The sequence below is a fragment of the Oncorhynchus keta genome, chromosome 19 (assembly GCF_023373465.1).
Source record: "Oncorhynchus keta strain PuntledgeMale-10-30-2019 chromosome 19, Oket_V2, whole genome shotgun sequence".
In the NCBI taxonomy this organism is placed as follows: domain Eukaryota; kingdom Metazoa; phylum Chordata; class Actinopteri; order Salmoniformes; family Salmonidae; genus Oncorhynchus; species Oncorhynchus keta.
In genome coordinates this window covers 35525843-35542621 of record NC_068439.1, presented here as the reverse complement: position 1 = coordinate 35542621, position 16779 = coordinate 35525843, and the positions used below count along the sequence as shown (strand labels likewise).

Sequence of the window (16779 nt, the reverse complement as noted above, 5' to 3'; positions counted from 1 at the left end):
GAAATGGTTTGTCGAGATCAGTGTGAAAGAACTTGACAGGCCTGCACAGAGCCCTGACCTCAACCCCATCGAACACCTTTGGGATGAATTGGAACACCAACTGCGAGCCAGGCCTAATCATCAATATCAGTGCCCGACCTCACTAAGGCTCTTGTGGCTGAATGGAAGCAAGTCCCTGCAGCAATGTTCCAACATCTAGTGGAAAGCCTTCCCAGAAGAGTGTAGGCTGTTATAGCAGCAAAGGGGGAACCAACTCCATATTAATGCCCCGTGATTTTGGAATGAGATGTTTGACAAGTAGGTGTCCACATATTTTTGGTCATTTAGCGTGTGTGATTCAAAAATGTATAGTATAATCGTTTTATTCACATCAAACCATGTCCATTGATGTTGCCCAAGTAACATTTGAGTCACTTCATTTCATAGTCACTTCAAACAGATTTGCTGGCAAAAAAAAGGCAAATCCAACATGAAAACAGTGTATGAATTTGAAGCTACAAAGATGTGTGATGTCAAACCCCCTGTGAGTATGGAGGAGTTCAAACAAGGGAGAAGAAGTGCAAAATGGAGCCATGAAGTTCCTGTGAATTGAGCGTTGTTTAATCACCTCTTCGCCTTGGTTACATTGCTGCTTAGCAGACACCCGCATATTCATAGGGTGCCTTTATTTATACTGTAGCAAGACTGGGGTGGAATGACTACAGACTATGGAGGCTCAAGATGTGCAGCCTAATAGTTCTCTCTCTTGGCGCCAGCTACCCTCTCAGGACAGGCTGACGTCCTGTTCCCTAACCTCTGCTCTACACCTTAACCAATGTCTGTACCACACTGTGCTAGAATCCCCTTGAACAGTTATTCACCAAAAATGACCAACCTGGGTATTCTTGCAGATGAGCAAGTGCCCAGAACTCTGGTTTGGGGTCAGTTTTTGAGGCTTTGAACTCTTTGCCAAATGTCACAGTATTGGTGGAATAAACAGATCTAGCATCAGCAGTAGAGGTACACTACACCCCTGCTTTCAGTTTCATAAAAGTCAGTGGAGGATTCTAAAGAGCAACAGTGGCCCCTAGTGGACTTTGTAAAGAAAGTATAGACACTGAAGCACATACTGTTGGGACCACAGTGCTCTAAAGTCAAATCAACTTAATACTTGAATCTGAGGTAAGCAAAATATGTCCATCAATACCTAACACATTCTGAAACAGCTGGTGGTTTTCTGATGACACAGCTTATTGGGTAGTAGGCTCAATTCAATCATCCTGAATACCGGAGGGAAATGACGGGGAGAAGTGAATGTCAGTGCTCAGACCAAGAAGGCCACTGCCATCTACTGGTAGACGGATACTATAATAATGATGTGTAACTGCACAAGGGAGAGTGAAATTAAATGTAGACTCGACAATAGGACATCTTCATACACGGTGGGGAGACTTCCTGCTTACAGAAATGAACAACACAATTCAAAATCTGCCATCACTGCCACTGTTACTACTCCTCAATATGGGCATGCCTCAAGAGGAGGCACAGATTTGGAAGGGACAATAGCGGAAGTCTTGGCAGATTTTGAATTCTGTAGAATTCTGTTGTTGTTGATGGCTGAAAGCAGGAAGTCGCCCCACTTTGTATGATGTAGTCATATTCCTGAGTCTACCTTTAATGTGACAAATGTTAACTCAGTACAACATCAAAGTAATGCACCAATGAGCTGAGCAATCACACAATGTTTGGGAAAAAGCCTGAGAAAAGCCCCAGTAGTCACCAAAACAGTATTTCTACTTCAGTTTGATCTAATTATCTGATAGGTCTCCCAAGTGGTGCAGCATTCTAAGGTACTGCATCTTAGTGCTCGAGGTGTTAAATACAGACCCTGGTTCGATTCCAGGCTGTTTCACTACCAGCTGTGATTGGGATTCCCATAGGGTGGCGCACAATTGGCCCAGTGTTGTCCGGGTTAAGGTTTGGCCTGGGTAGGCTGTCATTGTAAATAAGAATTTGTTCTTAACTCACTTGCCTGGTTAAATGAAATAAATATAGTGAAGAATCAAGATGGAAACTGCTTGCATTGCACTTCCTGTCTGTTGTCAAGGCACATGGTGTCATTGCATGCATATGGAGTACACTGTATGCATATATAATCAACCTTTTTGCAAATGTACCAACTTTTGACAAAAGCCTTACTTTTGAGGGAGTATTCTGAATGTTTGCCCACCTTTTGCTTGCCAACAAAAATTCTTGATCTTGGAGGATCACAGTTTATGTTCAATTGAATCTAGTGGTTTAGGGCCTTTGTTGAAGTAATTGCATGCTGATACTTTAGCTCAGGGTTTTTAAAAAACTTGCCTAATGTGCTATAGGGGTGTGTCTAAATAGTGTTACATTGCTTCCTCTCCTCACCTCTCTTCATTCATCTGCACTGATATGAGAGAGAGAGAGAGAGAGAGAGAGAGAGAGAGAGAGAGAGAGAGAGAGAGAGAGAGAGAGAGAGAGAGAGAGAGAAGAAATGTGTTGTTTAAGGAAATGCTTCTGAGGTAGGCAGAGACAGGGTGGTCGGTATAGCGAGAGGGCACTGTGATCATCCAACCCCTTTATGTGAATCCTCCTCTAGGAGACGTATCATCTGACTCAGGAGCACTGAGTCTATCTGGAGCCAAGGGTCCATAGGCACTCAGGTAAGCATGTCATAGCACTGTAATTTCAGTGGAAGATGATGTGTGGTTTGTGAAGTTAGAGGTAGTTTTGTGAGCCAATGCTAACTAGCGTTAGCGCAATCACTGGAAGTCTACGGGTATCTGCTAGCACGCAGTGTGTGAGTGTATGTGTTGTTGTGCATACTTGTGTGTTTGTGTATAAGCAAATGTTTGTCAGTGTACAGTGCAGCCATGTGCCTTCAAATGAGATCATACATTTATGCCCCAAAACAGCATTATTTAAACTCCATAGCCTCAGTTTTATTAACTGAGTTAACTCAGTTTTATTAACTCCATAGCCTCAGCTTTTTAAATAGTGGGTGCTTGGCTACATTGCTAGAGGTGGAGAATGCATGGAAAATATGAGCAGGTCATATTTTTAGTCCCATCGGTTTAGCGACAATGACCACGTCTGTGATTATCAGAGCCACTTAAAGACAAGACAAAGACAAAACCTTGTGGGGAAAAGAGTGATAATAGCTTTCTCGTTTAAAGTTACCCAATATCGTGAAAGGAAACAGATCATTATAGTATGCACCAATATCCTCAAGCTCCTTGGGTCTCTTACAGATGTAGGATCTTCATTTGAGCCAGTTTGCTAGAGCAGGGAAATGATCTTGCAGCAACAGGAAATGTGAATTACTATCTGGATTGAAATGAATGGACATTTTTGGAGGGGTTGATACTTGTACGGGGGAAATCAAGTCTGAAATTTGTAAGTGGAATTTCAAACCTCAAATATACTACAAGTTTGAAATATCCTGAATTGCAGGGAAGTTATGCAACCGGGTGATCAAATTAAGATCATACATCTGTATCAAAACATCCTGTGTAAAGGGGTGGGGGATTGTGGCAGATATCAGAGTTAATCAGCCTTTGTAGGTCTGAATATGAACAAGAGATACAAGTTCAAGGGGATGAGTTGAAAATATGAACTTTGTGGAACTGAATAAATTTGGTGCAAAAGGATGAAGAAGAAAAAAGATTGTCAGTTTGTTCAGCTGTGACCTACAACTAAACTTAGGGGCTGAGTCATTGTGTAAAAGCTGAGTTAAACACATTCAATTTGAGGTTATCCAAACATTGACAATGCAACTGGGTGTCCATAGGCATGATCTCAGCTACGATCCCATTCAAGGCAATAGATACAGTATGTGTAGCGAATGAACAAGTTAGCATGCTACTACTGCCTTCTTGAGACCTGAAGTATGGTCTACCCATGTGCTTCTGGCTAACCCTATGCCTAAACCAGTCACTTGTTGTTGAAAATCATTAGATGCCTAAACCAGTCACTTGTTGTTGAAAGTCATTCGACATCAGACAATCAAGGCAACCAAACATCTCCCATTTCCAAGTCGAGCACAGGCCATGAATAATTAACTGCTTGTTGTTTTTGGCGTTACTTCACATTTAATTGCCCAATATATTTTGTGTAAGATTTGATTCTACTTGAAACACTTGGAAACAAATTTCTCCAGGAGGACACCAACACAGAAGGTCATGTTGCAAATTGAAATTGGCAGCCTACGTGTTATGAGTTTCTCAGACAGCTAACTATTAGCTCTGTTAGCTTTAGCTTACATTGACCCACCAGGAAATGAGACCTTCACTGTTTGAAGGAAGACAGTTACAGCATACAGGCACTGGTAGCCAACTTCTTCTATTTCATTTCAATGTCTCCATCTTATGACTGTTTCACACAGGAAGTCAGACACTTCCGTAGAAAGGTGCAACACATTTTGAAACAAAGCAGCCAGACTTGTGAAGTAAGTCAGCTTTCATGTAGGCTGTTTCAAGGAATCACACATGAGGAAGGTGTGCAAATGCAGTTCAACATTTGAACAGTTCCAAGTTTGAACTCTCTGTAATTATTGGGACAGTCGACATATTTTTGTTGTTGTTTTGATGCTGTACTCAAGCACTTTGGATTTGAAATGATACAATGACTATTGAGGTTAAAGTGCAGACTGTCAGCTTTAATTGTTTGGGGGTATTTTCATCCATATGGGTGAACCGTTTAGAAATCACAGCGCTTTCTGTCCATAGTTCCCCCCATTATAAGTGCCCAAAAGAATTGGGACAAATGTACTTATATGTGTATTAAAGTAGTCTGAAGTTTAGTATTTGGTCCCATATTCCTAGCATACAATGATTAAATACATTTTTTGCTGTTTGTTTTGGTTGTGTTTCAGATTATTTTGCACCCAATAGAAAAAGTCATGGTAAATATTATATTGTGTCATTTTTTAATAGATTTGATTGGAAATAAGAATATAATATGTTTTTAACACTTCTACATTAATATGGATGCTCCCATGATCAAGGATAGTCCTGAATGAATCGTGAATAATGATGAGTGAGAAAGTTACAGATGAGCAAATACTGTATCATACCCCCAAGACATGCTAACCTCTCACCATTATATTAACAGGGGAGGATAGCATTTTTGGGGAGGTATGACATTTGTTCTTCAGTAACTTTCTCCTTCATCATTATTCACGATTCATTCAGGATTACCCGTAATCATGGTAGCGTTCACATTAATGTAGAAGTGTTTTTAAAAAAAACATATTATATAAGTGACTCCAAAATGACACAATACATTATTTACCATTCATTTCTATTGGGTACAACATAATCTGAAACACACCCAAAACAAACAGCAAATTGCATCCAACAAGTTTGTAGATTCATAAACTTCATGTAATCATTGCGTGCTAGGAATATGGGACCAAATACTAAACTTTTCACTACTTTAATACACATATAACTGAATTTGTCCCAATACTTTTCTTTGCCTAAAATGGGGGCAGTAAGTAACGAAAGTGCAGTAATTTCTAAACGGTTCACCTGATAAAGATGAAAATACCCTCATCGGCATTGTATAATTTCAAATCCAAACTGCTGGAGCAGAGAGCCAAAATGACAACAAAATGGGTCACTGTCCCAATAATTACAGAGGGCACCGTAAGTGATCAACATGTTAATGATAATAGAGTCCCACCTGAGGTCCACATTGCTGATTTTATCAGGGTCTATTCAAATCAGAAGAGGGTGGAAATAAGCTGATACAGTATCTGTAACTTTTACCAGGCAAAACAGGCAGATGCTGATGGGTGTGGAAAATGTACATTAAGTGCAAACCAAGAAGCGTAACCATTAGCTTTGCAAACTTGAAGGGATACGCAAGTGAGTTTACAGTGTGATTTCCCCACCTATCTGACCTACTTCATTACGTGTCTGGTTTTATCTTTGTTCGCGGTTTCTAACGTATGTGGTCAACATGAAAGTCCTAGCTATGGTTTATATAACCACGTATGAGTAGGTGATAATACACACAGTCCGGAATCCCCTCTCATTCTCACACAGATTATTGAAGTAACATGGAGCTGACTGGTTGCAAAGTGGGTCTTCATAACCCATGCAATTGGTTAATTACCCTTTTACCATAGACTATGTCAAACACACTTATGACAGAGTCAGTGCATCGAAGGTAAATTGGCAGCTGCAATGTATCTTAGACGTCCTCTACTGTACAAAGGTTTTTACCCTTCAGGGTATCAGAACCATTTAGCTCCAAAGGCTGGGTGATGTGACATGCTTATCACACTTCCTGTTGGTATCCGAGCAACCATGCAGAGTCATGGAGTGTTCCATTGAAAACATCCCCTGAGGAATAGAAGATCCAACAGATTACACCACATTTACTTATTGACGAGACACCCGTTTCCAGGAGAAATTAGATGATTGTTTGCACTTTTATCCATTTGTGCCACTGGACCTTGAGTGAAGCAATGTTAACCCCTGCAATAACAGGTCATACACACTCCTACAATTACAGTACTTTATGTACTGTGCAATCCTACATGATCCTTCTCACCCCCCCCCCAAAAAAAAGATTTAGATGCAAGTGGCTGTTCCACTGGATGTCATAAGGTGTATGCACCAATTTGTAAGTCGCTCTGGATAAGAGCGTCTGCTAAGTGACTTAAATGTAAATGTAAATGTAAATGAGCTATTCAGAAGATCCGAGAGGGAATATGTCATCAGGAACAAGGTCATATGCCAAAATTATGGACATTTGCGCTTAGTTCATTTTATCCTCGAACTGCTCCTTTGTTTATACTATACTGAACAAAATAATCAAACGGAACATGCAACAATTTCAAAGGTTTTGCTGAGTTACAGTCCATATAAGGAAATCAGTCAATTGAAAAAAAAGAATTAGGCCCTAATCTATGTATTTCACATGACTGGGCAGGGGCGCAACCATGGGTGGGCCTGGGAGGGCATAGGCCCACCCACTGAGGAGCCAGGGCCAGCCAATTTCCCCACAAAATATCTTTATCAGACAGAATTTCAGACAGAAATGCTCCACAGTTTCCTCAGCTGTCCTAGTGGCTGGTCCCGCAGGTGAAGGAGCCGGATGTGGAGGGCCTGGGCTGGCGTGGTTACACGTGGTTTGCGGTTGTGAGGCCGGTTGGATGTACTGCCAAATTCTCTAAAACGACATTGGAGGCAGCTTAAGGAAGAGAAATTAACATTCAATTCTCTGGCTACAGCTCTGGTGGACATTGCTGCAGTCAGCATGCCAATTGCACAGTCCCTCAAAACTTGAGACATCTGTGGCATTGTGTTGTGTGACAAAACTGCATATTTTAGAGTGTAATTTTATTGTCCCCAGCACAAAGTGCACCTGTGTAATGATCATGCTGTTTAATCAGCTTCTTGCTATGCCATACCTGTCAGGTGGTTAGACTATCTTGTCAAATGAGAAATGCTCACTAGCAGAGATGTAAACACATTTTTGAGTGAAATATGCTTTTTGTGCCTTTACATGTTGAGTTTAAATTTTTGTTCAGGATATATAGGGTTAATATTGGGCCATTAACTCAAAATGTAATACATTTCAACTGTATATCTGACATGGTACAGTTGTCTTTTTTTACGACCATAACCATGTGTGAAGTGTATAATTTTCTTTTAAAGTAAATTTGTTTAAGACTACCAAGAATCACTCTGTGTGACCAGATTTAGCCCACTACAGTAAAAGTATAAAGGTAATTTGACAGAGAAAACCAGCGTACATCAGTGAACTAACAGGACTGGGACCAGACAATGAGATATTTCACTTAACCCATTTATTCTGTCTCATCAACTCTAATTCCTTCCCAGAGTCAAAATGGAGTCCTTTAGCTCTAAGGACATGGCCATGAAGGCCCAGAAGAAAATCCTCAGCCACATGGCCAGCAAATCCATGGTGCAGATGTTAATTGACGACACCAGCAGCGAAATCCTGGACGAGCTCTACCGCATCTCCAAGGAACACTCTGGAAACCGCACAGAGGCCCAGAAGGTGGTCAAGGACCTGGTAAAGGTGGTGGTAAAGGTGGGGGTTCTCTTTCGGCACAACCGCTTCAGTAAAGAGGAGCTCAGCCTGGCTCAGGACTTCAAGAAGAAGCTGCACCAGGGGGTCATGACGACAATCAGCTTCCAGGAGGTAACTTTACATCAGAACATTCATCAGAACTCTTCAAAGACTTAGTTTAACCCAACCTAAAGCATGCGTGATAGAACTGACATCTCCCTACAGTCATTGATTATACCTACTAAAATGTCAAACTATCTGGACAAAATCCTAAGGGGACTTACAAAAGTCTATATCCTGAAGCCAATACCATAAACTAGCACCTTAAATGGTGATTACAGCTGTTCTAAGAACTGTAATTACTACTGTGCTGTCACTAATACTTTATTTGCCATCCCTCTGGCCCAGGTGGAGTTCACATTTGATAAGGCTGTGATGATGGAGCTTCTGACAGATTGTAGGGACATCTTGCTGAAGCTCGTGGAGAAACACCTGACACCGAAATCCTTTGGACGCATTCGGCATGTCTTCAACCACTACTCTGACCCAGACCTACTGACCAACCTCTACACCCCCGGCGGCCCACTCTGGCCTAATCTCACCAACATCTGCAATGGCCTGAACAAACTGGTTGAGGAAGGCAAGCTTTGAGTGGGAATTACGAACAGCGCTGGAAAAAGGAGAAACTGTGGCAGGCCTATTAAAGAATTCTGAATTCAGTTTGCCCGTGAAAATATCATTTTGGTAGCTTAATGGGGACATTGACTCAGTGTGAGTTGATGATGTAGATATGGATTTATGTTGGGATCTTTATGAGGGCATGGAATCATCGCCCGTGCTTTACAACATAAGCCATCTGCATTAGGGCTGGGCGATATATTGTGTGTTCATCATTATCACAATATGAATGTGATTGATATGCGCAGTCACATTTCACCATCAGGATGTTACCTCTACCTCTGCCTAAATGCATTTCAGTCGAATGCTGTTGGAGCTAAGTAAAGTCCATTCAAACATGACATATGAAAGAAAAAAAGGCAACATTCTTTACTAAAATCACCTGTGAAATCGTCCAAATATTTTTTGTTTACTTTTTTGTCAGGACTCCCTGCTTCCAGCACGATAAGAATGCATCTGTGGTCTAATTTCAATGGATTAGTCCTCCTGTTTTAAGACATTAGCTCTTTTATAAGCTATTTTACGAGTGTGTTAAGATTACAGGATGGGGTTGGGGGGCTAGCAATTTAAATGTTTGTTTATAACATGTTGCGTACACAAGTGTGTAGTATTTCAGCAGTAGCACTTAGTAGATGTTATACAATGGGAGAAGAATGAGGCAACAATTAACCATGAACCATAAAACTTTCCACAGGAGATACAGAACCGCACAGCAAGTGAACTCTAACGGGTGTTCCCTACCCCTTTGCAAGTTATTCTGTTTTCTAGAACTGTCTTAGATTTCGAAAGGGAATATCTGCAATTACAGGACTTACGGGCCAAAATATAGTGTGTATCTATCAGGCTTGAAGGCTTATTGTGAGTTCTCTGTTTTGTTAAACTTCAGACTACAAAATGTTTGGCAAAGAAGGAAACAGGAACTGTCAAAAAGACAGCACCCTCAGGCTTTCCCCGGAAAATGGCCTCAGGAAATGAGGCAAGCATGCATCACCTGCCTGCATTGTGAGACTAGATATGCAAACATTGATTAACGTGTCATCCCAGTTTCAGTAGATGCCATTAATGCAACAGGTTATCCTATTCTTAGCCATGCTGTCCTCTAGTGGGCTATAGTGAATATTGCACCTGGAGTTGGATTACTTACTGGCACAATTTACCATAATTCAAGATGCTTCTTTCAATTCTGATGAATATACAAGCAGTACTATCACATAGGCAACTGTATTAATATTATTGAAAGCTACAATAAAAGCCTTAAAATAATCTGCTTCTTGTGAAGTGGGACTCCAACTCATCTTGTACCAGTTGGGACAGAATTATTCTTCCAACATTCATTAGATATAATGATCATTTAATCCCTGTTGTTTGAATCAGATCAGAGGCTTGTATCAAAACGCAGATGACCAATGAACTCCATATGTATCCAAAATCTACATAGGGGAGAGTGGGACAATTTGAGCCAAAAGGACAAGTTGAGTTATCGTGTTAGAGGTTTTATGATGCTTGTATCTAAACCTAAGTAAATAATTTAAGATTGTTTAATACTTCAGTTGGGGTCTCAATAAGTTTCAATGTGAGGTCCTAAATCTGGCTTGAAAGTAGCTGTGTGGGCTAATAAAATCAAAATATTTGCCTCGGGGTAAGTTGAGCCAATGGCCATGGGGAAAGTCGTGCCAATGGTTGAGCCAATGTTGTGCTGAAAAATGTAAGGCATTATCGCTGGGATATGAGGTATCAACAGGGCCTGGTCTATGTTAAAGGTGCATTTAAAAAGTACAAATTGTTTGTTAGGTGTTAAGCCTGTGTTAAAAGAGTCTCATTTTAAGTAAGAAAGAGAGGAGAGAAAGAGAAAGAGAAAAAGAGAAAGGAGAAAGAGAGAAATGTACCTTAACGAGGAGGTAGAAGTTCCCAGGAGCCTCGGTCCAGGCTGCTCCAGGAGGGCGAATCCTCATTGTGACTTCCAGGAGCAGATAAAGATAAAGGAAGCTACCAGGCCTCTGGAGAATGAACAGGGGAATTGAGTGAGTGTCTACAGATCTGATATGACAACAGTGTGTTTAGCATAGATAAACAACAGGATGCTCCATTCTTAGGGCCACTTACAGAAGTAGGAAGATATGTTTTTCCCTCTAGAAGGATTAGTAGAACGAATTCATAAAAAACATCTGTGAAGTTCATACGGTTGATCTGAAGTCAAATAAATAGGATAATTACATCATCTTCATTTGACAAGCATTTTAGAAAGTCCCATTGAGTAGATGTTAGATGAGAAGACTGTGCCTGCAACTAGCGCTCAAGCTTGCACTTAGACATACTCCTATAAGAACCATCTCCTGCTCAGGTCGCTCCCTGTTTGCTGGCTCATTATTGAAGTTCCCCAGGAGGTGGTACGCCTGCTGAAACTGCCTCACATCCTGAAAACAAAAACGATCATAAAATTCCTTTACATTTTATCATAAACTCAAAGAGTCGGGTCTGTAATTCAGAGGACCTCTGATTGTTTGGCATGAAGGAACTTTTCAACTAAACCCTAGGAATCACTGTTGCCTAAAGGTGACCCACTGTGCAAAAACTGTTTGAATCAACGTCGTTTCCATGTCACAACAATAAAAAATGTAAATGTGATGATGTTCAATCAATGTGGAAAACTGATTGGATTTGAAAGAAGTCATCAACATAAGGGAACATAATTTGAACCCAACTTTTAACCTAAATCCAATTACTTTCATTTTTGGGCGGGATTTCCCATTGAATTTACATTCGTTGACAACTCAACCACATGTAAATCAAAACCAGACATTGAATTTACATCTGTGCCCAGTGGGAACTATATATCTGGTCTGATGAAGTACAATTCTGAAATTGGTTACCTGCTGGTCAAGCTCGGACAGTCCGCTCAACACCCTCCACACAGCGTGGGTGAGGTATTTGAGGGAGGAACTGTCTGCGGATGTCAGAGTCTGCGAAAACAAGTCCGTACATTTACAAATAATCCAGGAATGTTCATCAAGTGAAATACAAAATGTGCTAAATTCACACCCTCTCACCTCCACGTCGGATACCGACTATCCTCAGAGAGAAGTTGGTTGTCCCTTGGTTTGCAAAGTAACCCCTGTAAATAGAAATGTTTAAAAAGAAATGTTCAACCTAGGAAGCTAAAACATAAATCAGTGCCATGAAGTTAAGAAATCATTTTATGTTAGCCTATGTTATAACTGCAGGATTCAGAAAGACCATACCAATGTATGATCTAATTTGATCACTATTTTGTTGCTGATCATTTCTCTGCACGGAAGGAAATGCAAACTTGTAGTATATTTTAGTTTTAAAAAGGCTTTTCAAGTTTGTAATTTCCACTTTGAAATGTAAGACTTGATTTGCCCTAAAGAAAAATGTATTCTGTTGCTGCAGGATTTTTTTCCTGCTGTAGCAAACTGACTCAAATTAAGATACTTCGTCTGTATAACTACGATATTGGGCTGATTATTTCAAAACAAATGTTTTTACTATAAATTAACACATGAAAGTGAACTCACCGCAACATTATTTTGCTCCTCCTCAAACTCCCCCTCAAACAGACATCAACTTTAACTCTACTAAACGGCATTTCACTTGCAACATCAACTGAAGCAGACAAAACATTCAGCGACATCATGACAATACTTTCATCTTGACCTAACAACTTGACCCTTGACAGACAATACAAACCTGTCGATACCAAAATAATGCCACTTAGACACACCTGTACACACAAGTACAAATGAAAAAAAAAGGGTTATTGACTGTAAAATGAGTTTTACCTGAGGAGTGCTGTCAGGGGCCTGGTCCTGGGTGGAGTGGTAAGGTGGAGGGGGACTGGGAGGGGGAATAATAAGGGAAAAGGGAAGGAGGAGGGGGTGGCGGAGAATCATTGGGGAAGGAAGGCTCATGAGGGGTGGTGATGATGTCAGAGGTGGAGAGTTGATATGCCGTCATCTCATCAGTCCTCTCCTGGAACCGCTCCACCGTGGTGGAGATATCCACCTGCTGTTTAACACACAACATGTGACACTGCAAGCCCAACACTGAAAACCACCATATTGAGAACCCCCCAACCAAACTCTGAAATAAACCTGGGCGTCCTCATAATAGGTGAACTCTGACCTCCTCTTGACAAGGCCATGGATCCTTCTACCAAGGAAATAAAAATTAGGCAAGAGATTAGAATGTATCATTTCATTTTCTGTCAACGTGTATTTATGCAAATAGGTAAATGGACCTTTGCCACTTTTTCAGTGAAAAAGTGCTTGACTGGCACCTTAATACCAGTCACCTCCTTGTTGTTGAAGACCGCCTGGACGAGCCCCTTTAAAAGAGACACAGGGAAACATTACATTTCAAGCAGGAAATATAAGTAGACCTATAGTTTGTGCATCATTTGACACAAATCAGGTGCATTTCAGAGGAAAGATCAGTTGAGAATCTCTCACCCATGGGTCCAGGATTTTTTCCTGAATGACTCTGCTCCACCACAGCTGCTTCTCCACTCCCCTCAAAATGCACAGGTGATGCATGTCCTCTTCATTTTGCTATAAAGAAAAAAATGCCTTCAGACTGCAGACCTCTCTCTATATGTTAGCTGTAGATGTTCATATCATTTGGCAGCCGATTTCAGTGTAATCCCTGGCAGTGATATAGAGCCCACATGATGTTCGTACGACAAGTTTCCCCTAGGTTTCAATTAGGGCCAGACATACAAAAGAAAACCCAGAGACAATTGGGAGTTCAAATACACAAATACACAAATTCAAATACAGAAATACTCATTATAAAAATTCAGAAAACAAAACATATTTTACATAGGTTTAAAGATGAACTTCTAACGCAGAAGCGTTACAAAACTCAGAAATAGAGATAAAATTAATCCCTTACCTTTGATGATCGTCATATGGTTGCACTCAGAAGACATTCATTTACTCAATAAATGTTCCTTTTGTTCAATAAAGTCTCTTTATATCCAAAAACCTCAGTTTTGTTTGCACATTTTCTTCAGTAATCCACAGGCACAAACGCAGTCAAAACAGGCAGACAAAAAAATCAAAATTGTATCCGTAAAGTTCATAGAAACATGTCAAACGATGTTTATATTCAATCCTCGGGTTGTTTTTAGCCTAAATGATCTATAATATTTCAACTGGACAATAACGTCGTCAATATAAAAGGTAAACAAGAAATGCGCTCTCTCGGGATTGTGCATGAAAAAGCTCTGAGACACGTCAGGTTCCACTCATTCAGACTGGTCTTACTCCCTAATTTATAAGAATACAAGCCTGAAACAATTTCTAAAGACTGTTGACATCTAGTGGAAGGCATAGGAACGGCAAATTTAGTCCTAAGTCAATGGATACTGTAATGGCATTGAATAGAAAACTACAAAACCAAAGAAATATATACTTCCTGAATGGATTTTTCTCAGGTTTTTGCCTGTCAAATCAGTTCTGTTATACTCACAGACACTATTGTAACAGTTTTGGAAACGTTACTGTGTTTTCTATCCAAATCTACCAGTTATATGCATATCATATCTTCTGGGCCCGAGTAGCAGGTCGTTTAATTTGGGCATGCTTTTCATCCTAAATTCAGAATGCTGCCCCCTACCCTAGAGAAGTTAAAGAACATGTCTGAAGTACCTGCAGGTGAATGTCTACCTCTTCAAGCTGAGAGCAGAAAGACTGTCACCCAGGCTATTGATAGGCCTACAGCCTTCTTACCTGGATCAGGACTGGGTCCTCCTGGTCCAGAGTGGGCTGATTATCTTTATGAATAAACAATAAAGGATATTTTCTCTAAGTTTAGGAAATAACAGCTACAAGACACCAGACATTTGTCGATGTAGTTAGGCTGATCATATGTTTTACTTGTGTTTTATATTGTATGACATCAAATGTATTTATGTGTCTGCATAAATACAGACACAATTAAACCTAAAGCAAAGGTTTGGTTTCAAAGGAGCATGTTTGTTTGTTGTTGTTAATAGTGGAATATTATCGCATTTAAGGCTGCACTGTAAACATATAAAATATCCTCTGGCCTTTGCTAGTCATCATCAATCTGCATCCAAAATGACACCCTCTTCCCTATTTAGTGCACTACTTTGAATAAGGTATAGGGTGCCATTTGCGACGAAACCTAAATATAGTTTCAGTCCGGACTAAATATTTATCTATTCCTATTTAGACATTGTCAATTAAGTAAACGAACCCTCCTCAACCGTGACTACACGGTCCACGCTCTCCACAGTGGCCGGTGCATCCTCACCGACTCCACATTTGCTATAAAAGTAGACTGCCGAACCGATCATAAGCACCAGGCCAGCTGCACACAGAAGCGACTTCTCGCGGAGCAATCTCAGCGGGGTCGCTGTCAAGAAACTACTGAACATAGGCCTACTCATTATTGCCCTTCATACCGCAAAACCGTCTGACCCTTATTTCTTAGAATTACAGAGTTTATAGGGAACCATTAACACGTAAAATTCTTACATACGTCATGGTTGACTATGTCACAATGGGCAATGGGATGAACATGTTAACCAAACTGCTTAAAACAAAACTCAACAGTGACATCAATTAAATTGAATTGTGGGCATTATTTGGGAGTTGATAAAATCGTGTACTAAAAAATACTGTATCTATAGCTCTGAGTAGGAGTAGAAGAAGGGACTGCGCCACAATGCACACTGCACTCTCCATGGTTCTGAAAAAGGGAAGGTTCATCAGCTCCGTGATGTTCTACTCACTGAGCCATTCTCACTTTCACGTTCAAGGTGTCAATTCGTTTCAAATAGTTACTAAAAAGCACCGCCTACTGAATCAAATAAAAAATAATATTTTAAATCCCCTGCATAAATCAACTGAGATAGCCTACTCTTCTCATTTATTTATTTATTTTATTTTTATTTCACCTTTATTTAACCAGGTAGGCCAGTAGAGAACAAGTTCATCATCTCTTCGCACTTCCGGTTAACTGATTGATAATTTGGATAATTCATATCCAAAGTAAAATGCTGATTGTGTCATATTTCAAATGTAGGCCTAGCAGCCCACGTTGCATGACACAATCCTAATCCTAAAATAGAAATCCTGGACACACAAAATATGGCTGTACAGCCGGCAACAATAATAAATTGAGGAAAACGAGTAGACCAACACAAATCTTAATTAGGAGAGAAAAGTGATCAGAGACTAAAAGACAGCAAAATGGCAGACAATAGAAATCGAATATATATGTTACGGCTGGTTAGGGTTATTGTTGTAATTAGGAAGGACTCCCGCAAATATATTGTCTCTCTAAAAAACTGTAGACTGTATATTGGTGATCAAATTGGTCAAAGGAGGGTAGTGATACTCACTAATATGAACCAGTGACCCATACTACAATTATCACCAAATTGGCGCGAAAGGAAGGGTGCTTGCTTCCCGCCCCCCTATTTGCTACAATATTTTAGGAAAGGGACATCTTCATGACCAACCATCTTACTCTAAAAACTTTTGTCCCAAAAATTTGGTAAGTCTGTGAAAGTTAGAAATGGTTGGTTAGTCTGTGAAAGTTAGAAACTTCCAGCATGAATTGACAGTCATCACTCTGACCAAAGGGAATCAAGGTGGGTGTACTATATAGCTACAGTGGTGCTATGGTTCCAAAAGTGCTGGTGATAAAATTAACATTACTGACATACACATTTCAAAACGAAAGCCTATGATCATGTATGGAATTTTGGAAATGTTGTTAAACTCAACAGTCTTTACTCTATAGCACAAAGTTTGAAGTCCCCAATGATAAAATGTCATGCTACTCTAATTGTCAGATGTGTTACAGTTTACAGTAGGCTACTTAGGCCTACTATACCTTCATCCTGATTAAATAAAGGTGAAATAAAACATAAATAAAAAATAAATGAGAAGAGTAGGCTATCACAGCTGATTTACCCTGGCTCCAGGTCATGTATAAATCTATGCTAGGTAAAGCTCCGCCTTATCTCAGCTCACTGGTCACGATAACAACACC

The 16779-nt window shown here is 40.2% G+C and overlaps 1 protein-coding gene and 1 long non-coding RNA gene across 2 annotated transcripts; one reads left to right on the top strand and one right to left on the bottom strand.

Annotated features, from left to right (window-relative positions):
• Positions 1–2419: 2419 nt before the first annotated feature.
• Positions 2420–8774, top strand: LOC118398144 (tumor necrosis factor alpha-induced protein 8-like protein 2). The gene is made up of 3 exons (XM_035793205.2): positions 2420–2669; positions 7863–8187; positions 8464–8774. Exons 2-3 carry the CDS (start codon positions 7870–7872, stop codon positions 8704–8706), a joined length of 561 nt encoding a protein of 186 aa, XP_035649098.1. The 5' UTR covers positions 2420–2669; positions 7863–7869; the 3' UTR covers positions 8707–8774.
• A 1801-nt stretch (positions 8775–10575) lies between these two features.
• Positions 10576–12400, bottom strand: LOC127909371 (uncharacterized). The gene is made up of 3 exons (XR_008070931.1): positions 11781–12400; positions 11604–11693; positions 10576–11147 (listed from the first exon to the last, which is right to left on the bottom strand). It is a non-coding gene; the product is annotated as an uncharacterized LOC127909371 (long non-coding RNA).
• Between the last annotated feature and the right edge of the window lie 4379 nt (positions 12401–16779).